Consider the following 27,315-nt stretch of genomic DNA (forward strand, 5'->3'; position numbering starts at 1 on the left):
CACGAAGGACTCCAAGTTTACCAGAAAACTACTGCCATCAAGTTGAGCCTGACTCATAGAGACCTTCCATTGGGTTTCTGAGGTTGTGAATCTTTATGGGTGGAGACCACTCATCTTTCATCTGCAGAGTGGCTAGTGAATTTGAACTGCTGACCAGTCCAGTACATTGTGCATCACATCACCAGCACACTTTAGATGTAACATGGATCTTTATTGTTTTTATGTGTCATCAAATTGCCTGCAGTTCTTAGCGACTCTGTGTACAATAACTGTGAATCCTGCCCTATTCTGAGCCAATCTCACTGACCCTGACACACCTACCTCCATTACCCCAAGTTGCATCTGATCCGGGGTCTTCCTTTCCTACACTGTCCCTCCACCCTTCCGAATATGATGTCCTTCTCCAAGGATAGGTCCCTCCTGGCCACATGCCCAAAGTATGTGAGACAGAGCATCAAAATCCTAGCCTTCAAGGAAAAACTTGTCTCCAAGACCTTTTTGTTTTCTTGGCAGCCCATCGTATGTTCAAGACTCTTCTCCAGCACCACAATTCAAAGGCATCGGTTCTTCTTTTACCATGTTGTTGTTGTTATATACCATCAAGTTGAAACCAATTCATAGCTCCAGTGGGTTTTCCAAGGCTGTAAATTGCATAGGAAGATCATCTTTGTCCTGCAGAGCGATTAGTGGATTTGAACCATTGCCTTTGGGTTGATAGTGCCCTCCTTACCCTTAGACCACTGGAGCTCCCTGATAGAGCGTTATTGTTATTAGGTGCTGCTGATTAAAGTATAGCTCATAGTGACTCTCTGAACAGCTGTCCTGAACCCTGCCCTATCCCATGCCATCCTCATCATCTCTGAGACACTAGAGCCTACTGCTGAAGTCACGGTGTCAATCCATCTCATTGGGATGAAGAGGCTCTCCTCACTGACCCTCCCATCTTTCCAAGCATGACATCCTCTTCTAAGGAATAGCCTTACTTAGCCACATGTCCAAAGTATGAAAAACGAAGCTTTATCATCCTTGCCTCCAAGGAACACTCTGGCCACACCCCTTCCAGGACATAGCTCTTTGTTCTCTTGACAGTCCACAGTATTCAGTACTCTTCTCCAGTACTACAACTCAAAGCAATTCTTCTTCTGTCATCCTTATTTATTGTCCAGCTCTTTAATGTGTAGCAGGTGATTGAGAAGACCATGGCTTGCATCAGGTGCACCTTCATCTTCAACTGACATCATTGCTCTTCAGCATTTTGGAGTGGTCCCTGACAGCTGACTTGCCCAGTGCAATATACCTCTGGATTTCCTGACTACTAGCACCAACAGTGTTGATGGTTGATCCAAGCAAGATGAAACCATTGACAACTTCAGTCTTTTCTCCATCTATCGTAATGCTGTCTGTCGGATCTGTGGTGAGGATCTTTGTCTTCTTGATGTTGAGTTGAAATCCATACCGAAGGCTGTGGTCCTTGATCTTCTGCAGCAGTCGTTTCATATCCTCTTCACTTTAAGCAATCAAAATTGTATCATCAGCATAACGCAGCTGCACTTTAAATCTTGTTCGGCTTCAAGCATTTCATCAGAGATGTTTTGGCAGGGTGATCTGGTGCAGCAGCTTGCACATGTTTGACAGTTTTAGGGTGATTACAATATGTCGTTGGCATTTCTTCTTGTTTACGCTTCGGCCCCATGTGTAAGAAGTGATGACCAGGCCTTCGTAGCTGTTCCATGTGCAGATAGAAGGAGGAGAAATAAAAAGAGTTTGTGTTTAGCAGCCAAAATGACATCAGAGTTTGGTAGAACTGTGTATGGGAGGAATTTTAGTTTGTGAAGTTACAGACTGTCATTGGAACCTTTACAGAATCAATGAGAACATTTTTACCAAGACGAGCTCAATGGTTGCTTTTTTAGTGCCTTATGTGGCTTGGTGTTTTAGTGTAATCAGTATCTACTAAATGACACCAAATAATAACTAACAAACATCCTTTCTCTCCACGAAACAGCACTTACTCAGCACAAAGCAGCCATGCTGTCTTGCTGTTAATTAGCTCTGAAATCTGCTTTTTCTTTTAAATTGTTTGAGCACCAAGTATCATAAAAAATTACAGGTTTTTATTAGCTGATGCAGTTTATTTCAATCAGATTATTGTGGAACATATGGACAGTAATGAATCTTCAATTGTAGTAATTAGGCAAACGTCCCAAAACCCAATAGTTTGTAGAGACTTGGTTGCTGAAACACGGTAGTGTAGATATGGCCTGCAAGTTTGAGTTTAAAATTACAGGGTTTGTTGGTTTTCTTTTTAAATTACAGGGTTTTTATTGAAAACCCTGGAAGTTTAACTATTCCTAAAATGAATATAAGTAATGAGATATTATATGAATGTAAGTATGAGGTATTATTAAGTTGTTACTTGCACAGTCTTATTAAAGTCTTCCAAGTAGTGAGCAAAGGATCACTACTGTGGTAGCTCTGTGTGTTATACAGTAAACATTATTGATTCATCGCATGCCTCGCATCGGACAGAACTGCGTATCCTGGCCCCTTTTCAGATGAATGAGGCCATGTGACTAGTTTCTGTCAGGGAATTGTGAATGGAAGTGATGTCCCAGGTAGAAGCATTTCAGTGTCAGGTGATCTAGAAGACTTCATGTGCCTTCCTTTGTCATCCTGGTACCTGAAGACTCTGCCAAGCAGAGGACAAGCTAGCCGGAGATAGATTGTAAAGTGAGGGAGAAATAGACCTTTGGGATTTCTGGATTGTTTGCCATGACAGTATCCCCTCACCTATTGTCAGTTCAGTGCTATTTGAGTCAGGTCCAACTCATAACAACTCTGTGTGCAACAGAACGAAATACCACCAGGTCCTACACCGTCCTCACAATGTTGCTCTGCTTGAGCCCATTTGTTGTAGCCAGTGTGTCAAGCCATCTTGTTAAGGATCTCCCTCTTTTTTGCCAAACTTCTGCTTTCCCATGCATGATATCCTTCTGCAGCAACTGGTCCTATTGATAGAATGACAAAATTATTTGAGATGAAATCCCACCGTCCGTCCCTTCTAAGGAGTACTGTGGCTTCCCTACAGTCATGTAGATGCAGGTTAGTTTGTTCTTCTGGAAGTCTGTGGTATATTCAGTACTCTACCAACACCATAATTCAAAGATCAGTTTTTGAGCATTTAAAAAACTTTTTGGTGTCAAGACCTCTTTACATTCTTCAATTATTGAGAATCCCAAAGAACCTTTGTTTATGAGGATAATAGCTATTGATAGTTAATTGGAAATTAAGCTTTAATAATTGGTAAAATATTATAGTAAAACAAAACAGAAGTATACTTGTATTTCAATATAGGCACAAGAAAAATTAAAGGATTTCAGTTTATTGAATAATGAGGTTGCAGATAAGTAGATACTATAGCAGGTATAACAGCATAGCTAGTAAGAACAGAGTAGAACTGAAAACCAATAGAGTTAATCTCTGAAAAATATTTATGCCTTAGAATTTTAACTAACATACCTAGGAAAACACAAGTTACACACTCCATTAATCATTAAAACAATGGCATCATCATATCTCTTGTTGTTTGTTGATGTTGTTGTTGTTATGTGCCATCAGGTCGCTTGCAACTCATTGTGACCCTATGCACAACAGCCCTAAACCCTGCTCTATCCTGTGCCAGTCTCAACTGTCTCTGGCACACCTACCCCGATTACCCCAGTCACTGAATTAATCCTCCTCATAGAGTGTCTTCCTCTCCTGCACTGTCCCTCCACCCTTCCAAGCATGACGTCCTTCTCCAAGAACTGATCCCTCTTTGCAACATGTCCACAGTATGTCAGATGAAGCCTCAGAATCCTTGCCTCCAAGGAGCAGCCTGCTTTAACCCTCTCCTGGATGAATCTTTTGGTTTTCTTAGCAGTCCATGGTATATTCAGTAATCTTCTCCAACACCACAGCTCAAAGGCCTCAATTCTCCTTCTATCCTCCCTAGTCATTGTCCAGCTCCTTGACACATAGCAAGTGATTGCAAAGACCATGGCCTGTATCAGACACACCTTAGTCTCCAGAGAAACACCATTGCTCTTATGTACTTTGGAGAAGTCCCTAACAGCAGATTTTCCCATTGCAATATGTCTTAATTTGCTGGCTGCTGGTGCCAAGAGTGTTGACTGTGGAACTAAGCAAATTAAAGCTGTTAACAATCTCAGTCTCCTCACCATCCATCCTGATGCTGCCAGTTGGCCCAGTGGTGAGAATCTTTGTCTTCTTGATATTGAGTCTCAATCCATATTGAAGACTTCAGTCCTTGACCCTCTACAGCAAGCACTTTAGGTCCTCCTCAGTTTCAGCAAGCAGGGTTGTGTCGTCTGCATAACGCAGATTGTTGATGAATCTTCCACCAATCCTGACGCCACACTTCTCCTCATAGAGTCCAGCCTCCCGAATAATCTCATCTGCCTATAGGTTGAAAAGGTAAGGAGATAGGACACATCCTTGGCATACACCCTTCCCAGTTTTGAACCATGCAGTGTTTCCTTGCTCTGTTGTGACGACTGCCTCCTGGTCCACGTATAGGTTTCTTATTAGCATGATCAAGTGTTCTGAGATTCCCATTCTTCTCAGAGTCAGCCATTTTGTTGTGATCCACACAGTCAAACACTTTTGCATAATCAATGAAATACAAATAGACATTCCTCTTGTAGCTTCCAGAAAATTCCACTGTATATTCATGAAAGTAAAAAGGCAAATGCTAATATCATTATGAAAATAGTTTTGAGCTTGTGGTTCCCTGAATGGATCTTTGAAATTCCCACAAGTCTTCACACCATACTCTGAGAACCACTGAGCTGGTCTGTCCTGACTAAATATTAGAGTTCAGACGTGCTGATGTTCCTCATTGTGTGGGAGCTTACTTTGTTAGGTAAAGGTAGAAAATAAAAGCAGAATGAAAGTTTACTTCTTAATTATCTCCTATCAAGTTGATTCCAGGAATGATCTCTTATACTGAATCTTAAAGAAAAGAAAACATACCATCTTTTTCCAAAGGTGGTAAAATTAAAATCAGATGACTTTTTTTTTAAACATGACACCACAGAAGAAATCCAAACAAAAATTACATTTATCGGATTTGATTGTATAAAATTTTAAAATATGTTTCTTAAAAGGCAAAATTTGAAACTTTTTAAAAATTTGTTGCTGCTGTTATTTTGTACATTCGAATCTGATCCAACTGGCACAGATTTCCCCACCTTCTCCAGCGGAGCACCTGTTGGATTTGAACCACACGCTTTCGGGATTGTAGCACAGTTTCTTGCCACTAAGTCACCAGAGCTCGAAAATTTGAAACATTTTTAAAAAATTAAGTAAAATTAAAGAACTCAATAAATTTGAAATGTGTTGATTTTATAAACCAAAAATGATTATGCTAAGTAGAAAAAGAAATGCAATTGAACCAAACAAGTTAGGTTATTTCATAAAGAAATATGAAATTTAAACATGAATTCAGGAGAAAAAGTCTACTTTTATTAGTAAACAAATGCAAATTAAAGCAAGTTAACTTTCCTTTTTTTTTCAAACCACCAAATAAACAAAAGCTTCTTAAAATAATACTCAGCACTAATGAGTCCGCCCAAATCTCCAGATCCCCCTCTAAAAATGAAACCCTTAGGTATAGAGGAGCAGGTCAGATGAGAAGGCCTAGGCATTCATACAGAGCTTCCTTATTCCTAACTTATTAAATATGACTAGATGGACAGGGAATATCAAATGTTTGTAAAAAGGCTCCAGTCGTAAAACTTGGGACCATGCACATAGAAACTAGATGGAAGCAGGTACTACAGCAGGTTAGAAAATCTTAAAAAAACTGTAGTCTCAAAGCAGTAATAAAAATATATGTTGTTGTTGTTGTGGATTGCCTTCATGTTGAGCACAACTCAAAGCGACCCAATAAACAAAAGGCCCCTCTGCAACCATCGACATTTATCAATATTCATAGAGTTTCTGGAGGCATGTTATTTAGGAAGGTGATGCCACACCTGCTTGCAAACCTGTCATGGTATGTTATTGCTTTATATGCCATTGAGTCAGTCACCTGAGATGTATAACAAGCAACCCTATGTACAGCAGCTCTGAACCCTTCCCTGTCCTGAGCCAGACTTAATAACTCGGACACACCAGCCCCCATTGCTCCAGTCGTTTTATGAATCCATCTCATCTGGAGTCTTCCTCTCCTGCGCTGTCTCTCCACCCTTCTGAACATAATGTCCTTCTCCAAGGACTGATCTCACCTGTCCACGTGCCCAAAGTAAGTGAGGCAGAGCTTCAAAATCCTAGCCTCCAAAAAGAAAAACTTAAAAAAAAAATTTGTGTGTGTGTACCGTCAAATCTATAAGGAGAAGTGTGGCGTTAGGATTGGTGGATGATCTATCAACAATCTGTGTTATGCAGATGACACAACCCTGCTCGCTGAAACTGAGGAGGACCTCATGCACTTACTGCAGAGGGTCAAGGACTGCAGCCTTCAATATAGACTGAGGCTCAATGTCCAGAAGACAAAAATTCTCACTACTGGACCAATCGGTAGCATCAGGATGGATGGTGAAGAGATTGAGATTGTTCACAGCTTCAGTTTGCTCGGCTCCACAGTCAACACTCTTGGCACCAGTAGCCAGGAAATAAAAAAACGTATTGCAGTGGGAAAGTCTGCTGTTAGGGACCTCTCTAAAGTACTCAAGAGCAACGGTGTCTCTCTGGAGACTAAGGTGCACCTGATTACAGGCCATGGTTTTTGCAATCACTTGTTATGCATCAGAGAGTTGGACAATGACTAGGGAGGATAGAAGGAGAATTGACGCCTTCGAGCTGTGGTGCTGGAGAAGAGTACTGAATATACCATGGACTGCCAAGAAAACAAGTAGATTCATCCTAGAGAGGGTTAAACCAGGCTGCTCCTTGGAGGCAAGGATTCTGGGGCTTCGCCTGACATACTTTGGACATGTTGTAAAGAGAGACAGGTCTTTGGAGAGGGACATCATGCTGGGCAGAGTGGAGGGACAGCGCAGGAGGGGAAGACCCTCTATGGGGTGGATTGATTCAGTGACTGGGGTAATCGGGATGGTTGTGTCAGAGGCAGTGAGATTGGCACAGGATAGAGCAGGGTTTAGGGCTGTTGTACATAGGGTCACTATGAGTTGCAAGTGACTCAACGGCACATAACAACAACACCATCAAATCAGATCTGACTGGTACAGGAGGAGATTGTCCCTCCTTCTCCAGCAAAGCATCTGGTGGATTCAAACTGTGTACCTCTGGGATTGCAGTGCAGCTTCTTGCCACTAGGCCACCAGAACTCCCTAAGAACAGCCTTTTTTAAAAAAAAAAAAGAAACACCTTCCAGTGGTGGGAAAGGGAGGATCAGAGAAAGAAGACCCTCAACAAGATGAATTCACAGAGTGACTGTAACAGCTCAAGCTGATCAGAAATGGTGAGGATGGAGTGAAATGGATCTATTGTTCATAGGGTCACTGAGTCACCTGAAAACGACTTATGGCATAGACTAAGATAATGGATCAGTTATCAGTAGAGGATAAGCTAAATGACTAAGACCTCCTAAAACTTAAACCTTATGTACATGAAAAGAATTAAAGAGGACCTACAAACTGGGAGGGGGGGGGGTGGAATACTAGTCATCTGACAAGGGACTAATCTCTAAATTAATTTGTAAAAGATACCAACAAAAATCCCTTAGTAAGATTTAAAATTTTAAAGTTAGAATAATTAACTAGTAAGCTTTTTCTGAAAATTTAGCAGACTGAAGTAGAAACCTATCCCTCAAACGCAGCAATTCTAGAACATGAGGTAATTACGGATGTGTGTCGAGTCTTAACTGTAGGTATGTCTACTTTTGTTTGGTGTGTTTGTTTTGGGCCTTTTTGGTTGTTCTTTGGCTTAGCTTTTTACTGCATCTTTCTAAAGACAGGAAAATTGTTGATGAATGGTTGTTACATGAGGTGTGATTATTGCCACATTTTGAAATGCTGTTCAGCCATTTTAAATGGAATGGAAAAATAAACACACCCACAAAACAGAAAGATGCTTTTAAGTGACGAACACATGCTACAAGTTTATATTATACCTTAAAGCCATTATTCAAAGTAAAATGAGCCAGACAAAAAAGGGCACATAGTATATGCTTCCCATCCAGAACAGGCAAATTGGTGGAGCATGAAAGTGGAGGTTAACAGGGGTTAGAGTGGGGTAGTCACTAGGAGTTACTGTTTAATGGGTAGCATTTCTATTAAAGATCTGGAAATAGATGGTAATGAGGATCATACAATTGTGAATACAAGTACCACAACTGGCTACAGTGGCAGATTTTACATAATACAAACTTTACCACAATTTAAAAACTAGATTAAAAACAAAATAAGCATTAACTGATTCATACTGATAATTCATATCCTCCCATCTTGTTTTCGTTACGTGATCAAGCTCAGTTCCAAATATATGCAGGGCAAAAAGGAAAAACTCCAGGCCCCAATGATGTAAGGCGACTCAAGGGCAAAGTCTAGAATCCGAACATCTCCTTTTAGAATCAGGGGACAATTTGCATATCTTCGATGACATTTCTGTTTAAATCTTTTACTTATTTAGTGGACTTTTTCACTTCCGTTGTAAGCACTCTGTGTATATACTAGATATAAATCTATTGGATATTGAGCTGCTAACCTAAATGCATCTCTCTGGCAATTTGAATCCACCAGGAGCTCTGTGGAAGAAGGATGGAAAAGCTCTTCTCGTGTGATTTGTAGCCTCAGAGCCCAGTAGGGGGTCAATGCGTTCATTCCATATTGATGACAATGAGTTTGTCACTCCCAAGAGGCATCAGTTTAAGGGGCCCAGTGGTAGTATAAGGAGCTGGGCTACCAACCCAAAGACACATTATTCAAATCCACCTGCTCTGCAGCAGAAACATGGGCAGTCTCCTCCCATGTTGTTTACTGCCTCTGAAAACCTGCGGGAGAGTCAGCTCTGAGTCTCAACCTGACAACACAAAACGAGAATATATAGGAATCGTTAATTGAAGATTTTTCTCTTCTAAGAGTTTTAGAGTTTAACTTTCACATTTAGATCTGTGTTCTATTTTGAGTTCCATTGTTGTATATAATGCAAGGTAATGGTCAAGGTTCATTTTCTTTTTTAGATTCAAATGTTCAATACTTCTACCATTGCTTATTGGAAAGACTATCTTTTCTTCATTGAATTATCTTTGCACCTTTATAAAAAACGAATTAGCCATCTATGGGAGGGATCTATTTCTGGACTTCCTTCTATTCCATTGATTTATGTCTGATCTTTTCACCAGGACCATATTGTTTTGATTACTTAGCCACATAGTAACTCTTAGGGTTGAGAAAAAAGAATCAACAGTTTTGTTTTGTTTCAAAGTTATTTTGCTGTTCTCAAAAAATAGACTTTGCTTTTCTATATACATTGTAGAATTGGCTTGACAATTTCTATTTTAAAAAGTAAAAGCCATCTGGAATTTTGATTGGATTAAATCTGTAGATCACTTTGGGGAGAACTGGCATCAGGTCTTTTCGTTTGTGTCAGCAGTATTTTATGTTTTATGGTTTCCAGCATATAGGTCTTTAACGTACTTGTGAAATGATCCCTAAACCGTGTTTAGAGTTTCTGGGTGCCACAAATGGTTAAATGCTTGACTGCCATCTGAAAGATTGATAGTTCAGATCTACCCAGAAGCACAGCAGAGGCCTGGTAATCTATTTCCTAAAGGTTTCCTTGACAACATCTAATGACAGTCGCAATTATGTTGTTGTTGATGTTGTTAGGTGCCATCGAGTCAAGCACCACTCGTAGCAGCCCTGTGAACAACAGATTTGCACCCTGTCCTATTGTATGCCATTCTTATAACCTCTGACAGACTCAAGCCCATTGCAGCAGTCACTGTGTCAGTCCACCTCGGTGAGGGTCTTCCTCTCATTTGCTGTCACTCAGCTTTCCCGAACATGAGGTCTTCTCCAAGGAACAGCCTCTTCCTAGCAACATGCCTAAAGTATGTGAGATGAAGTTTTATCATCTTTGCCTCCAAAGAGCAATCTGACTACACCTTCTCTAAGACAAATCTATCTATCTATTCTTTGGTAGTCCATGGGATAATTATTCAGTTCTCCAACACCACAACTCAAAAACATCAGTTCTGTCATCCTTATTAATTGTCCAGCTCTCAACAGAATAACAAGTGACTGAAAAGACCATGGCCTGAATCAGGCACACCTTAGTCCTCATTGTTCCTCAGTAATTTGGAGAGGTCCCTGACTGCATACTTTCCCAGTGTAACATATCTCCTGTCTTCCAGCATGCTTCTGGGTAGATCTGAACAACCAATTTTTCATATAGCAGTCAAGCACTTAACCATTTGTGTTATCTAAAGATTTACCTAAAACAGAATTTACCTAGGGGTAAATTTAACAATTACCTTAAAGATTTGTTCACTGGAAATTTTAACACATTGCTGATAATGATGTTATGTGCCGTCGAGTCATTTATGACTCATAGCAACCCTATGTACAACAGCCCTAAACCCTGCTCTATCCTGTGCCAACCTTATTGACTGACACAGCTACCCCATTACTGCAGTCACAGAGTCAATCCATCTCATTCAGGGTCTTCCTTTCTTGTGTTGTCCCTCCAACCTCCCAAGCATGATGTGTGGACTGATTCTTCCTTGCAATATGCCCTAAGTATGTCAGAAAAACCTTCAAACTCCTAACCTCCAAGAAGTGGCCTGGTTTCACTCTAGGAGAAACCTGTTTTTTCTTCCAGCAGTCCATGGAATATTCAGTACTCTTCTTCAGTACCACAGCACAAATGCATCAATTCTTCTATCATTCCTAATCATTGTCTAGCTTTCTGATGCATAGCAAGTAATTGTCAAGACTGTGGCCTGGATCAGACACACCTTAGTTTCCAGATTGACATCACTGTTCTTCAGTACTCAGGAGATTACTAAATACAGTATCATGTTGATGATACTGTATCCAGTACTGCCACTTAAAATTTCAGTTTCCAAGATTCATTGTTAGCATGTACAAATAAATTGAGTTTTATGTGTTAATACTGTATCCTGAGACCTGGCTGAATTTACTTAATTATCTTGGGTTTTTTTGTTTATTCTTTATGACTTTCTACATAGATGATATCTGAAAATAAGATAGTTGACTCTGCCTTTCATTTTTATTTTGTACTTTATTGCCTTTTTGTATTATATAGCATGTAATCTAAACATTTTAACAGACCAAAGTCAGGTCACAGAGGACCTGATTACTGTGAATGTTATGACATTTAAAAGCTTAATTTATAATAGATTGGCATTCCCGTGAAAATATAACCAAGCGAATGAGGTGCTGAAGCTTTTCAAATGTAAATCATGAGACATCTCTTGATTTTATTGCGGAATTTTAGAAATAAGTGTATAACTTTAGGTATCACTCTTAATGATAGCTCATTATACTTTTAAAATAGAATCAGTATTTTATGGTGGTGAAAGAGGTTATCAGTTATAAAATATCGAACCCATGACCTTAGCTTTTCTGTTATGATGAAAGACCCAATCTAACCTTTTATTGAATGTGATATTTATTAAAAATGAAACGTCTCGTTTCCATTACTTAATCAATAGCACATTAAGCCATTTATTAATATGATTAAGAATGTTTCATAGAACTAGATCTTCTCTATGACCATCTAGTTTAATAACCAGGAAATAGCAGTCCAACATAGAGCCGGTCTAATCTACCTAGCACTTGGCACTTTGATTATGTACTAGGAAAGGCACTTAAAATTTGCAAAAAGAAAATCATTTCTAATGGCTGTTTGGGAAGGAACTAGCCCCCACTTTTTCATTGTGAAAAAAATAAACCTACCTGAAGGAGAGAGATTTTATTTGCCCATTTGTTCCTATTATTCATTTAAAACAACAGACTATGGCGTAAGTGCCACATCAGTAAGTGTGACAAGGAAAGTACTGTATCTGCCTTGAGCATCACGGTCTTGTAAGCTCTATCTGTACAGGGAAAACTGACAACAGCAACTGGGAAGGCTAAATAGACCTCTTGGGGTGCCGGGAGGTTATGTTAATGGGGGAAGAGCGGTTCAGAAAAAGAGGATGAGGTGGTTAGACATCTTGAAGGATGTGGCCAGTGTCACTGAATTGTACATGTAGCAGCTGTTGAATTGGTGTATGTTTTGCTCTTTATATTTTCAAACAACAGAAAGTAGTAAGTTATTAGAATGGAAAATAAAAGGCAGAGCACTGTGGTACGGAACAAAGGCTGGGAAAGTGAGCCTGTGGCAGGAAGACAGAACAGGAGGAGCTGCAGCAGTGAGAGCACTCGAACCCCCCCTTTCTGGGGAGGTGTTTTTGTGGGGTTTTTTTAAGTTGAACGTTCGTGCAGAGAAGTCCACAAATCCCATGTGTACAGCTTAGTGAATTTCACAGTCTGACCAGAAAGGGGGATTAAGAGAGATGAACTTCATAAACGTTCACATGATCCTGGTGCTGATGCATACTGAATGGTCTGGTTTTAGTATATATGCTATCAAAGGGGCATCAAAATAGAGATGTCACGGTAATGGTAGCACGTTGTTAGTTGCTGTCCAGGCAGTTCCAACATGATGACACGATGTTTTTATATACAGAGTAGAATGGGGTTTGCTTGGCTTTGAGGTTTATGGATGCAGACCTCCAGGCTTATCTTCCGCAGTACCGCTGTTATTGTTGAGTACAACTCATAGAGACCCTGTGAACAATAGATCGGAACTGTGCCCTATCCTGTGCCATCTTCATTATCTCTGACATACTTGATCCCATTGCTGCAGTCACTGTCAATCCATCTGGTTTAGAGTCTCCCTCTCTTTCACCAACCCTCCACTATCTGAACATGATATCCTCTCCAAGGAATGTTGTTGTTGTTGCTGCACAACTCATAGCGACCCTGTGAACAAAAGGCCTGAAGCCCCTCTACAACTATCGATCTTTATCAGTTCATAGAGTTTCCAGAGGCATATTATTTAGGAATTGGATGCCACTCCTGCTTCCAAGGAGTAGCCCCTCCTAATTACAGGCCCAAAGTATGTAAGATGCAGCTTCACCACCTTTGCCTCTAAGGAGCACTCTGGTTGCACTTTCTCCATGACGTACTTGTTTGTTCTTTTGGCGGTCAATGGAATATTCAGTACTGTTCTCCAACAAGACACATGGTTCAAATCCACCAGCTGTTCCACAGAAAAAGGAAGGGCGATTTACAGCCTCTGAAAACACATTGGAGAGTCAGCTGTGGGTCAGTTCTGAGTAACAACAACTTCTCCAACAGTAGCTGTTGGTGGGTTTAAACCGCCACCTGGCCCTTCCGTTACCAGTCAAGCACAAACCTTTTGCACCATTGATGAGAACATAATCCCTAGTACCACGACCCCTTCTAAACCCAGCCTGCACTTTTGGCAGTTCTCTGTTGATGTGCTGTTCCAGTCGTTTCTGGATAATTTTCAGGAGAATCTTGCTTGCATGTGATATTAATGATATTGCTTGATAATTTCTGCACTCTATTAGATCATCTTTCTTTGGAATGGAATGGAAACAGGTATGGATGTCTTCTAGTCAGTTGGCCAGATGGTTGTCCTCCAGATTTCTTGGCACAGCTTGTTGAGTGCATCCAGGGCAGCATCGTCTGATTGTTGAAACGTTTCAGTTGGTATGCTGTCACTTCCTGGGCCTTATTTTTTGCCAGTTTTTTCAGAGCAGCTTGAACTTCTTCATTCATCACTACAGGCTTTGCTTTTACATTGTTTCATTAATTTCTTCTGTGTCAGCCCATTCCTTTTGGTACATTAACTCTGTATACTACTTCCATCTTCTTTTAATGCTTCCTGGATCATTTCATAGTCTACCCAAAGCATCCTTAAGTTTTGCAACTCAAGGCTTGAATTTGTTCTTCAGTTCCTTAAGCTTAAGAAATGACAAGCATGGAGCTCTGGTAGCCTAGTGGCAAGAAGCTGCACTGCAGTCCCAGAGATACATAGTTCGAATCCACCAGATGCTCTGCTGGAGAAGGAGGGACAATCTCCTCCTGTACCAGTCAGATCCACTTTGATGGTACACATAAAAAATAATAAAATAAAAATTTTTTTAAATTTAAAAAAAGAAATGACAAGCATGTTCAGCCCTTTTAATTTTCTGACTCTAGGTCTTTGCACATTTCATTATATTTTACTTTGTCTTCCCGTACTGCCCTGAAATCTTCTGTTCAGTTTCCTAATTTCTTCATTTCTTCCCTTTGTTTTAGTTTCTTGGCACTCTAGTGCAATTTTCAGAGTCTCATCTGACATCCATCTTGGTGTTTTCTTCCTCCTCTGTCTTTGTAATGACCTTTTGTATTATTCTTGGATGATATTCTTGATCACCTCCCACAGTTTATCTGGTCTTCATTCATTAATGTTCAGGATCTCAAACCTGTTCCAGAGATGGTTTTGACACTCAAATGGGATAGAGTTAAGGTCAAATTTTTGTTCCTGTGGATTTGATTTCATTTTCTTTAGCTTCATCTTGAACTTGCATTATGAGTAGCTGGTGGTCTCTTTCACAGTCAGCACCTGGCCTAGTTTTCACAACTGATATTGAGCTTCTTCAGCAATTCTTTCCACAGATGTAATCAGTCTTATCCTATGCATACCATCAGGTAAAATCCATGTGTATAGCCTACGATTGTGTTTCTTACAAAAAGTATTTGCAAAGAATAAATTGTTGATTGTACAGAATTCTGTCATTCTGTCTCCAGCTTCGTTTCTGTCACCACATCCATGTTTTCCAACTATTAATCCTTCTTTCTCTGTTCCCAGCTTTTGCATTGCAGTCACCCATTATTATTAATGCATCTTTACTGCATATTCGACTGATTTCTAGCTGCAAAAGTTGGTAGAAATCTTCTATTTTCTCCTTTTTGGCTCTAGTTGTTAATGCATATATTTGAATGATGGTAGTATTCACTGGACTTTCTTGTGTGCGAGTGAAAATTATCCTGTCACTCACCACATTGTTTCAAAATCAGAAACGGTGTATGCCAAGGATCTCCAAATATTTTCAATCTATATGCAGAACAGATCATCCAGGAGGCTGGACTCTATAAGGAGGAATGTGGCATCGGGATTGGAGGAAGATTCATCAACAGTCTGTTACACAGATGACTTAACCCTGCTTGCTGGAACTGAGGAGGACCTGAAACCCTTGCTGCAGAAGGTCAAAGACTGCAGCCTTCAATAAGGATTGAAGCTCAACCTCAATAAAACAAAGATTCTCACCACTGGGCCAATTGTCAGCATCATGATAGATGGTAAAGAAATTGAGATTGTTAACAGCTTCAGTTTGCTTGGCTCCACAGCCAAGACTCTTGGTACCAGCAGCCAGGAAATAGACATTCCTCTCTACTTTCAGCCAAAGTCCATCTAACATTAGCTGTAATATCCCTAGTACCACCACCTCTTCAAAACCTATCCTGCACATATGGCAGTTCTCTGTTGATGTGCTGATCCAGTCATTTCTGGATAATTTTCAGCAGAATTTTGCTTGCATTTGATATTAATGATACTGTCCAATAATTTTCACACTCTTGTCAGGTCACTTTTCTTTGGAATGGAAACAAATATGGTTCTCTTCCAGTTGGCCAGGTGGTTGTCTTCCAGATTTTTTGGCACAACTTGGTGAGCACATTCAGGACAGTGTCTGTTTGTTGAAATATGTCAATTGGTATGCCATTTTCCACATCTTTCAGATCAGAAAACCCAGGGGAAAGGCTTTATATAAAACAAAACACACATTAGAAGTTTTGTTGTGTTTGGGGCACTTTTTGGTCATGATCTCATTTCACCGCCATGCTGTCCCTGAAGCTCAGAAAAATAATCTGCCCATCATCACAGTTGTTATGTTACAGATCCAGTATCTAAGCACAATGTACCTGACTCCCTAGTCTGCATTCTGTACCACTAGAACTGGAGGTTAGTATGTTAAAATCGAGTGAATCACACAGATCTGATGAAGGAAAGGGATAAATGCAATCAACCAAGTCTTATTCAGTAATGTAATTCCCAAAGGCTTCACCAAAAAGATGGAAGATGTAATAGGACAGAGTCTAGCTACTTGGCCCTTACAAGCACAGAGATGCTCAGTCAGTAGGGTCCTTGACTCTGATGGAGTAAGAACAGAACCCTTTTTATATTTTTTTAAATATTTCTTTTTTTTTTCTTGTTGCGTATCATCAAATCAGATCTGACTGGCATAGGAGGAAATTGCCCCTCCTTCTCCAGCAGAGCATCTGGTGGGTTTGAACTGTGCACCTTCAGGATTGCAGCACAGCTTTTTGCCACTAGGCCACCAGAGCTCCCTGGAACAGCACCCTTTTAAGAGCTAATCTGTCTTGGAGGAAGTACAGCTAGAGTGCTCTTTAGAGGCAAGGATGGTGAGTCTTTGTCTCACATTGTATGGGCATGTTGTCAGGAAACACCAGTCCTTAGGAAAAGATGTCTTACTAGGAAAGGGAATGGTTCAGAGAAAGTGAGTAAGACCCTCAGTGAGATGGATTGACAGAGTGACCACAACAAGGGCTTGAGCATGGCAGAGATTATGAGGATGGCACAAGATTAGGCATGGTTATGTTGTTCATAGGCTTTTTTAAAATTAATTTTAATGAACATTTACAGAGATTTTGGATATCCATTAATTCATTGTTACTTGGCACCTAACAACTAGACCTCCTTCTTTAATTAACCCAGCAAGACGTGCAGGCAGACCAACTTTAAAGGAGAAGTGAGAGAATCAATTCTAGCTCCTTCCTGAGTGAGAGATTCAGGCAGAGGGAAGAGCTGGAAAAGACTATCAGAGATCAGTCACTCACCTTCTGCTCCTCACTCAGGGAGCAGTCCCAGGCAGGTAGTGGGAGTACGTATACAGAGCACAAATGACTGTCGGGCCTCCTGTCCCCAGCATCTCCTCATCCTACTAATTGTCTTCTTCCTGTAGTTCTTCTAAATTCTTTATTTAAAACCACTGATAAATGTGCATAAATTTCTTGGTTTTCCATCACCTGAATACCTTGTTGATAGGTGCCACCTCCTAGCAACTCTGTGTACACAGAGTGAAACGCTCCCAGCTCCCTACCATCCTTTCTTTCATCGTTCTGTTCAACCCCATTGTTGCAACTACAGCATCAATCTACCTCACTGAGGGTCTTTCTCTTCTTCGTTGACCTTTTACCAAGCAGAATGTCCTTCCCCAGTAATAGATCCTGACTGACACCTTGTCCAACGGACGTGAGACAAAGTCTCGCCGTGTTCATGTCTAAGGAGCATTCTGCCTGTACATCTTCTGTGACAGACTTGTTCATTCTTCAGATCCATAGTGCCTATTCCATATGCCTCACCACTGCTTTAATTCAAAGGCATCAAATTCTTGGGTCTTCCTTATTCATTGTCCAGCCTTCCTTTGGCAGATTGTCAGTGACCCAGAAATGTGCTTCTGCAGTAAGAAATGGTGGGACTGCCTCACAAAATAAAAATCCTCCTGACTTGACAGGTCATCCCAATGGAGCTGCCAATTCAGCAGTACCTCCAGTGGACCAAAATGGTTTCTGAAAGTAAGATGAAAATCAGAAATAATGCTTCTCAAAAACTGACATGAGGGGCCACCCTGCAGTTCTCCTGGAGGCTGTAAGGGAAGGGAGTCTGTGAGAACTTCTTGGTGGCCATGAGGCAGGCAGAGAATCCTAAGTTTCATCATTGAGCTTTTACCTTCCCTGCTGTGTGGCTCACACACCCCTATGCCCATCTCCCGCCATCGTGTCATCTGTCTTGTTAGTGTGCTTCGCCTTTCCCCTTCAAGTGGACTACTTTTGTAAACTAGAGAGTTAGTGGGCAAAATGACTTAAAACAGCATCTTTAGCCTGCTTTGTGGCCTACCTTTTAAAATTAGAACTGTGTGCTGGTTTTGCAAGTCTTTGATCAGGATTAATACTGATTGTATTTCCTTTGTCAGAAACTGATTAGATGCATAGCATTTCTGTCAAATAACACTTAGCCTTTTTTCTTTTCCTTGGCGTGACTTGCTTCAAATAACTTAAGCTGGAGAGTAAGCTGGTCTCTGGTATTTTGGGTTTAAGCTGCGAGCACATTGATCCGGTGTGGAGACCCTGCTTTTGTTCCATCTAACAGCTACAGTTCCCATTAAAAGATGGTCACTATTGATACACACAATTGATCACTTTATTAACTGTGGAAAACAAAAGCCATATTGAGGTAATAAAGTTATAACTTCATTATATCCTGTATTTAGAGAGCAAACATGTCCTGTGGCTCACAGGTCCCTGTTTCAAGACTGATTCTCATCCCGATAATGTTTAAGACTCATTGGTCCTTCTCTGATGGATTTTTTTCCTTCCTTCCTTTAGGCCTCTTGTGAAGAGCTGAAAGCTGCCTACCGGAGGCTGTGCATGCTGTACCATCCAGACAAGCACAGAGATCCAGAGCTCAAATTACAAGCCGAACGACTCTTCAACCTTGTTCACCAGGCCTATGAAGGTCAGCAGAGGGCTGGGCTTTGTGGAAACGCCCTAGTTGGCTTGTAAGAGCCTTGATTCGAAGAGTACAGTCAGTCAGTCCCTGGATTACAAATTGCATTCAAAGTCTGTCTCTAAGTTGAATTTATATGTAAGTTAGAACAGTTAAATATGGTTCATACCTAATGTCAATCAGGTGTTGTCTTAGTGTCTAGAGTATGTATATTTATGATACACTATGCTTTTCTATGCATTAAAAAACTACTTCCAGATAGACTAAAAACATCTTTAACATCATGATACAGTAGTATTAATGATGTTCTGATATGGGTCTGATACGTTAGTATGCACTGTGGTTTGCACGCATAGACTTTACAGGAGTTGATTTGAAGAAAGTATGGGTTGTACACGGTCAGATGCTTGTAGATGCTGATACTGCATGTATAGAAAAAAGAATCCTCGGAAGTGTGCGGAGGTAGTTGAGTACTTTTTATGGCATCCTATGGAAAGAGTACTATTTTGCTTTTAGAAATTGACTTGTGTATGGAGAGTAGAAAATGAAAGTGCAAGTGAAGTGAGAGACCAGGTTCTGAATCACAGAGCGAGTACTCAAGTGTTAAATAATTAAATAGTCTTCTCCTGAAGGGAACCCTTAGAGGGAAAGGCTGATCGTTACAAGAAAGCTTTTTCGTCTCTATGAGAAGATGCAAGAACTTTTTTTTTTATGAGAAAATTATTTTATCGGTTGCATAGTGTTCAGTAAAGTTCCTAACAAAAGAACAAAAATGATGTTAAGAAGGTTAATTGAAAAAAAACAGATTTAAGCAATTCAGATGTCTCTACTCTTAGGTATATCTGAAAGGTTTTTTTGGGTTTTTTTACCAATTTCTTTTTTTTTTAAAAAAAGGGATTAGAGTCAGGTAAGTTATTGATTCCCAAGTCTTTTAGTAGTTTGCCCCCTGAATAGACAGATTGAAAATCAGGTAATAAGATCCTTCACAAAAGTTTCTCATTATAACCATAAGAGTGTATACTGTATTTCATTTTATGGTTATAACTAAAAGTTAACTGTTAATAACCAGCAAAAATCAGACTGTAGGGCACAGGAAGTGTGACAGCCTGTCATTACCTAATTTAACTGTGTTCAGAGGGACACCTGTGTGCATGGTGATCTTGATCAAAAGCCTGGTCCTGTTATCACACTCTGTTGTCTAACTGACTGGATTAGTTTGACTCCTGCGTCTGAATTACCTGCACAGCTTGTTTGCATCATTTTGGACATTTGGGGAAGAGTTAACAGAAAAACGCAACCAGTGAGTATGAAAATGCTGCAGCAGCAAACCTGCCCCAGTGTGGAGCCTAAAGGGAAGCTGGAGTGAAATAGTGAATAAATAATTCCTTATTAAATCCTAGAGATTAACCGACCAAGTTTGGCTCCTGTGTTTCCCAGTGGTCAGCATTTCTTTCTTCCCCATTAGATTTGAATATGGATAGAATCATTTACATCGTTTTTTAATTAGGCCTAAAAATATATGTGAAGTCTCTGGGGGGAAAAGATGCAAAGGTCTTGAACAGAAATTGGCAGAGTAAGGGAGGAATATAACGACCATGAGCTTCACTGACATTTAAATCTGGTTCGGATGCCCTTTGATTAGCTTTCACCTTATTGAGAATCTTTTCCTGCCGTATTTTAGGCAGCATAGCCAACACTGTTATGACAGTGCTTTGTATCCTCCCATTAAAATGATTTATAAGTAAGGAAGAGAGATGCAAATAAAGTAGACTTTCTTATTGTTAGTAGCTCTTGGTTCTAACTCCTAAAGATACATGTGTGCAGAGAGCTGTGCTCAAGGTGTGACCTTTCAGAAGCAGACTGGCAGGTTTTCAGCAGTTTGGCAATTGCTTAAACATTGTATTCCCAAGATTCCAGACCACCTTGTTGTGGGCCATGAGTCAGAACCAGCACATAGCTGATCCTCCAGCTGGTTCTCAGAGGCAGTAAAGTGCCCGAGAAGAGATTGCCCATCCTTATCCTGAAGAGCAGCTGGTGGATACGAACAGTGTGCCTTTGGGGTCACAGTACAGCTTCTTACCATTCATTAGGCCACCAGAGCTCCTGATCCAGACTTTCTTAGGAGTTAGTCATAATGAAAAAAGAAATAATCTAATAATGAAATAGTACTATATCAGACTTTACTAATACCGAAGCCTGTCTCTAGTTTTACACTAAGCTTCTTTACAAACTGGAATTAGCTCTTTCAAGCCAGGTATTTTATATACTTTATTTATTAAATCATTTCAAGAACAACTTAGAGAACCAGTACCTATTCCTAAAAGGGATTCCTTGCAACTTAAAGCGGCTTGGAAACTGGGAACACCCCACTTTTCTCATTTGCATCCACTCTTAGACATGTCATAGGTTGGATCAGGAAAACAGTTGAGAAAGGAAGAAGATCTCTAGGAAGATGTAATTAGATACAAACAAACAAAAAAAAATAGATGGACTTACCTTGTAGCTTTGTCAGCGTTCTCATATAGGATTGAAAGGTGAATTTTATGCTTTGTAAACATGTTTGGTTTTTAATTTGCAGTGCTTAGTGATCCCCAAACCAGGGCCATCTATGATATATATGGGAAGAGAGGACTGGAAATGGAAGGATGGGAGGTAAGAGAACCTGTGCGTCTGGTGCCCCGGAAAGATCATGAAACAAAATCAAACTCCTAAATCCCACACTGTGATTATGTCTTTGAGACACTCCCCCTTCATGCCTTGTATTTGGGTTTAAGAGTTGGAGCTCTAGACTCTATGAGCTTGGACAAGTCAGTTATTTTTAACTTGTCCTCAGCTTTCTAACCTGTCAAGTGAAAAATGAAAGGTGTGAACTATACCTACCTGTAATTTTCCCCTACAAGGTGGGAGGGGGAGCAGGTAGGGGTAGAGGGTGATATGAGATAGTATCTGAAGAGTGTGCCTCTCCACACACTCTCCCTTCCAACCTCTGCAGTTCTGGGCCTCTCTCCATGTTAGTTACTAAATAACTGCCTTTAGGAAATGTTTCTCTTGCTATTGTTTGGTACATATAAACAAAGTGGAAGCAGCAAAAAGTTGCAAACTACTGGATTAAATTGTCTAATGTGCCTTGTTGGCGGCCATTGTGTCATCCCTGACTCCTGATGACCCAAGCGCCACAGAATTACTGCCTGGTCCAGTAGCTCCCACATGACTCATTACGGACCTCTGCTATCTCCATGATAGATCTGACCATTGTGATGCTGTTGTTATGTGCTTTTGGGTCAGAACCAACTCATAGCTGACCCTCCAGCAGGTTTTCAGAGGCTAGAAATGCATGGGAAGAGATTTGCCATCTTTCTCCCTCAGAGCAAGCAGCTGGTAGATTCAGTGTTCTTTGAGGTTGACAGAGCAACTTTTCAGCACTGGGCCACCAGAGCACTTATTAGAACATAGAAAATCTTATATCATATTTTAAACAAAAAAATATATCAAGTATTTTTTTTAAAAAAGTTATCAAATATATTCAGAAGGCTCCATTTTTCTTTTGCTCTGGCTCTGACTAGATGTAAACCCTTGGGCAAGTCATCTGACTGCTTTGTGCTTCCATTTTACTGGAAAAACAAAGATGTGCAGAGCAAGTAAAAAAAAGGAATGCAAAAATTGCTTGTAAACCCCTAAATTGCTGTAGAAATATACACTTAGGTTTTTTTAATGGCCAAGAAATTTTGGTAGACTGTGAACATTAAATTGAATGATATCATAGAGTTGGTTTTTTATCATTGTTTAAGATTTCCCTTGAAGTTCCTTTTCATGTTTAATCTCAAGCTCGTGTGCCTATGTTTTCTAATTCTAGTTTCCAAACCTAAATGCCTTCAGGTAGGGGATGGAAGAAAAGCAAAATGGATTCCTTGTTCTTTCCACCACTGCTTAATATTGTTAGTTTGTGGGCCGTATCAAAGCAACAGCCATGTTTCGATGGCCCTGGGTAATGAACTGTAGTTACTTATTTTAAAAATTTGGGAGATTTTACACGAAATCCAGTCTGCTATCTGCTGAAGGGGGAAAAAAACACACCTCTAAAGATCTGGTAACTCTGGTTCTGATCCCTCGTGTGGTTATTGTTGGGGGGCAGGGGGACCCAGACAAACCAGTAATGACTCCAATTACTAAAACTCAAGAGAAGGTAGTATATTCTAGAAGATGATGTTTATTCTGGCATGCCATAGAAAAGGAAAAAGAGTGAGAGAATCCAACAGCCAGCAACCCAGCTAAAACCTGAAAACTCCTCTGAAGGTTACACTTTATAGAAAGATTTATACAATATTATACTATTGATGTTCCATGTGATAAAGAAATAGTGTCCATACATTTGGCTTCCTGGCTTCTTAGATAAAAGACCTTTTGATATGAGTGGCAGCCTCATGTCTTCATCTTACCAGAGACCAGGATATTCACATAACACAGAAAAGGGTTACAAAATGAGATTGTCAGATGACACCATCTAGACCAGGTTGATAGAACGTAGAAAGATAAATGAAGCCAACCACAGACTTTGCTCTTCAGGGGCCACTGTGTTTAAAGATGTTAATGCTCTATGTGCATCATAAAGGAGCTTTGCTAGCGGGTAAGTGGAATTCAAGAATCGCTGGCCTAGAGCTTTATCTGAATTACTGGCTGTAAGATTTCAGAATCAGTTCGGTATTCAACCGCCATTGTTGCTGGGCATGCAGTTGTTTTACACCCAGTGAGGCAGCACTCACTGAAGTCTGAGGAGCCTCTGCCCAGTCTGCTGGGCTGGGCTGTCCAATTCGTCCCAATCCCTACTGCTCCCTAGTGTTGCCCCAGCCCATCACTTTTTTTCATTTATGATCTGCCTGATGCCAGTAGGCATTTGGTGTGTGACCTCTGCACTGATGGAACTACCAGTGCCACCTGTCACATTAGTTCATTATAACTGAGTATTAAACATAAACAGCTTAACATTCCCTCCACCCCCCCCCAAAAAAAGGAAACTAGAATTCTGCTCTATTTATTCAACTTCCCATATTTTCCATACCACTATGAAGCTGCCTTGTTTATTTGTTTGTTAGTAATGTGGATTGCTTACAGCTTTTCATGGCAGCCCTCAGTTCCCTAGGGCAATTATAACAAGGTATCACAAAACAGGCACATGTTACTGCAGCCCTAGAAAATTTTAAAACAACAAAAACTGTTCTGGATGCTAGTCATCCAAATTCAGGGTGTTGACAAGACGGTGTTCTCTCCAGAGCCCTGAGGGAAGAGCCTTCTTTTCCTCTCCCGGCTTTGAGTAGCCCCAGGCACTTCTGGGCTTGTGGCTGCTTCATTCCAGTCTCTTTCTCCATCTTCGTGTGGCCATTTTCCCTCTACATCTGTGTGTCTTGTCTTTTTTGGTAAGAATGTCAGTCATACTAAGGACAACCCAACTCTAATATGACTCCATATTAATCTAACTGATTATGTCTGCAAAGATCCTATTTCCAAATAAGGTTGTGTTCACAAGTACAGGGGATAGGGCTTCAATATATCGAGGGCCACAACTCCACCTGGACCAGCTCTTCTTACCCACCACCCTTTAGAGTCTCGCTTTTCATCCCCAACAGCTCTGTCCCAACTCTAACTGGAGCAGTGAAGCAGTATCTTTCTGGCAGAGCAATTCATGGTTTCCTGTCACTGAACCAAAGGATCTTCCTATGAAAGTCACAACAAAACCACACAACACACAGAGTAGTGATTCCAAAACTCTACAGGCAGTCGCAGATGGTGGATGTACCTTAGGATGTGCTTTTATATTCCTATTTTTTTTTTTTGTAAACTTCTTTGAGGAACTCAAGTTCTCATCAATCAAAATTGACTTGTTTGAGTTTTTGTGGTAATTTTCCTCCCCCATCTTGATTCTCAGCCTTCACTGCAAGATAGAAATGCCTTCAGTGGAGCCTACATGGAGATACCTCCCCAGATACTTTATGCAGAGATGTATCAGTGCCTAACATACCATAGGAAAATTGAACCCATTATTTATACTGTAAGGGAAAAGTCTCACTGAACTCAAGCTCATTTTATAGGGCTGGCATCAACATCCCTTCTAGGGATTCCTACAGCTAGCTGGATGGATTGTTTAATATGAGGCTTCTCCCACTTCTGTAATCTCTGCCACTCCAGGGGGGGAAGCTGTATTCCCTTCATGCTGTTGGTAGTATTTTTAGACTTTTATATTTTTCCAGTTGCTGAAGGGTATCCGTTTACTGTATCTTTGTTAGGCTGAGCATCTGGGTAGTTGGAGAAGGATAATGTTAATGCCTACTGGCAACACTAAGGTTAATGTCACCAGTGTAGTAACTCATGATGTCACCTTCTCCTTCCCCCTCCGTGTACCTCCTGCTGTACCAGACTGTCCAGAATCCTTGTCAATCTTTATTACCTATTTTGATCATAGAATATGTGGTAAGTATGGTTGTAAATGGCTTAAATGTAATATTTTTTTGATTAAATGAATACAACAAAATTGTTTTGTGAACTCTCTACCTTGAATTACATTATTGGAATACTATTAGTAACTAGACTGAAGCCTTTTTTTATACTTCTCCTTTAATTACTATTTCAGCCTTTTATACATTTATGTAGGTTTGCACATATTAATTACTCTGGTGGCCTAATGTTAAGAAACTTTGCTGCTATCCCAGAGGCATGTGATTTGAATCTACCAGCTGCTCTGTGGAGAATGGACAGTCTCCTTGTCCTGTGTGATTTACTGCCTCTGAAAACCCTCTGGAGGGTCCAGCTATGGGTCAGTTCCTACTCAATGGCACTCAACAGCAACAACATAGCTACCGCTCCAGAAAATTTTACAAAATCAGCAACTATGATCCGTGCTAAGAACATGTGCTGTTAAAACTGGGATTTGTCATTTTTTTAAAACTATGTGTCCTTGTAATTGGGTAACAGTGACAGCTGTGACCAGATCGAACTAGAAGGTTCACAAAGAAAATAACGTAGAGTTTTAAATTGATACTTATAAGCTGAGTTTACAGAAATTATTTTTATTGTTATAGCTAACTGGAGAGATATTTTCATAAAAAAATAACTCATTTCAGCTTGGAAATTTTATTTGATAGTGTCACCTCCTGTGATCCGAAGTTCCCCCCACCCACCCGCCCGTGATGCCACTGCTGTTAATGCCCCAAGTGTCTAAGATGTCATAAGGCAAAACCCTCCACACATTGTCATTCTCTGTCCCAGCAGTAGCATTAGCCCCCATTTTAATGGTAGAGGCTGGAGCTGAAATTTGAGCTTTTTCAGATCACATAAACTCTTGGCCCTGTTTTCAGCCACTCGATATGTCTCTGTGACCTTCAAAAAACTTTGTCGTTCTCTGGCATCATTCCAAAGGAATGAGATGTAACAGTTCTCAATTTATCCAACATTTAATTTCCAAAGTTAGCAGCATTTATGGGGATGAAATTGGTGTCTTCTTCAAAGTGGCCAAAGTCCAGCCTTGAGCTGTGAATATGGCAGCAGCTCGAAAGCAGAATAGAAACCAAATAACTCCCATCACCTGCAAAAATCATGGCCAGATTCTAGATTATGTTTAGAAGAGGTCCCTTTGGCCCAGGTCATTTGCAGTTTTTGCTTTGATCACAGTTTACTGGTATTTCGCCTTCCCTGTTGCTTCAAATCAGACTATAATTAATACACAGTGGAAAATGGAAGACCGAAAAGGAATTGATGTTTTTGAATTGTGATATTGGTGGGGAAATAAAGTCCACCAGTTGTTCCACAGGAGAAGGATGGGCAGTCTCGTCCCATGCAATTTACTGCCTCTGAAAACCCACTGGCGGGTCAGCTATTGGTCGATTTCAACTTGATGGCACACACACAGCAAGTGCTTCAGCATCATGCTTATAGTGTTTTTTAAAAAGCCCAAACAAACAAACTACATCATCAAACTAGTTCTAACTCATGATTAACCTCATGCATGGCAGAGTAAAATTATAAATTCATAGACTTCAGTAACTGATTTTTCAGAAGTAAGTTGTTTTTTTCTTTGTTGCATACTGTCAAATCAGATCCGACTGGCATAGGAGATTTCCCCTCCTTCTCCAACAAAGCATCTGATGGATTCAGACTGTGTGCCTCCAGGATTGCAGTGCAGCTTCTTGCCCCTAGGCCACCAGAACTCCCTAGAAATCTATTTTTTTCAAACCATTCTTCTGAGACCTAAGAAAGTTTCACTAGCACCACAAGAAAAAGGTAATCAACCCAGCCACAAAAAGGGCACAGGATATGAACAGATACTTCACAAAAGAAGACTTTCAGATGGCAAACAAACACATGAAGAAATGTTCAAAATCCCTACCTCTAAGACAGATACAAATCATCTCACCCCAGTAACAATAGCAAAGTTCAGCAGAGCGGCAAGCAATAAATGCTGGTGAGGTTGTGGAGAGATTGAAAGCATAATTCCCTGTTGTTGGGAGTGTAAAATGGTGCAACCACTATGGAAGGCAGTATGATGCTTTCTCAAAAAGTTGGAAATAGAAATACCATTTGACTGAGCAGTTCCACTACTGGAAATATACCCTAAAGAAATCAAAACTTTCATCACCCAATGAGAAGCTGATACCCAGTTGTATCCCCCTAAAGTGTATAAAAAGAGCCAAC

General features: G+C 40.4%; 1 protein-coding gene across 3 annotated transcripts in view; it reads left to right on the forward strand.

Annotated features, from left to right (window-relative positions):
* DNAJC11 (DnaJ (Hsp40) homolog, subfamily C, member 11) overlaps positions 1-27,315 on the forward strand; it is a 117,410-nt gene that overhangs the window by 16,952 nt on the left and 73,143 nt on the right. For 2 of the 3 annotated variants that reach the window (XM_006885784.1, XM_006885785.1), the window contains exons 2-3: positions 18,516-18,645; positions 21,215-21,288. In XM_006885784.1, coding sequence (XP_006885846.1) covers positions 18,516-18,645; positions 21,215-21,288 — 204 coding nt within the window. The remainder of the gene's footprint in view (positions 1-18,515; positions 18,646-21,214; positions 21,289-27,315) is intronic. The other variant, XM_006885786.1, reaches the window with a different exon arrangement.

The sequence above is a fragment of the Elephantulus edwardii genome, unplaced genomic scaffold (genome assembly GCF_000299155.1).
Source record: "Elephantulus edwardii isolate Elephantulus edwardi_28Jun2011 unplaced genomic scaffold, EleEdw1.0 scaffold00045, whole genome shotgun sequence".
Classification (NCBI taxonomy): domain Eukaryota; kingdom Metazoa; phylum Chordata; class Mammalia; order Macroscelidea; family Macroscelididae; genus Elephantulus; species Elephantulus edwardii.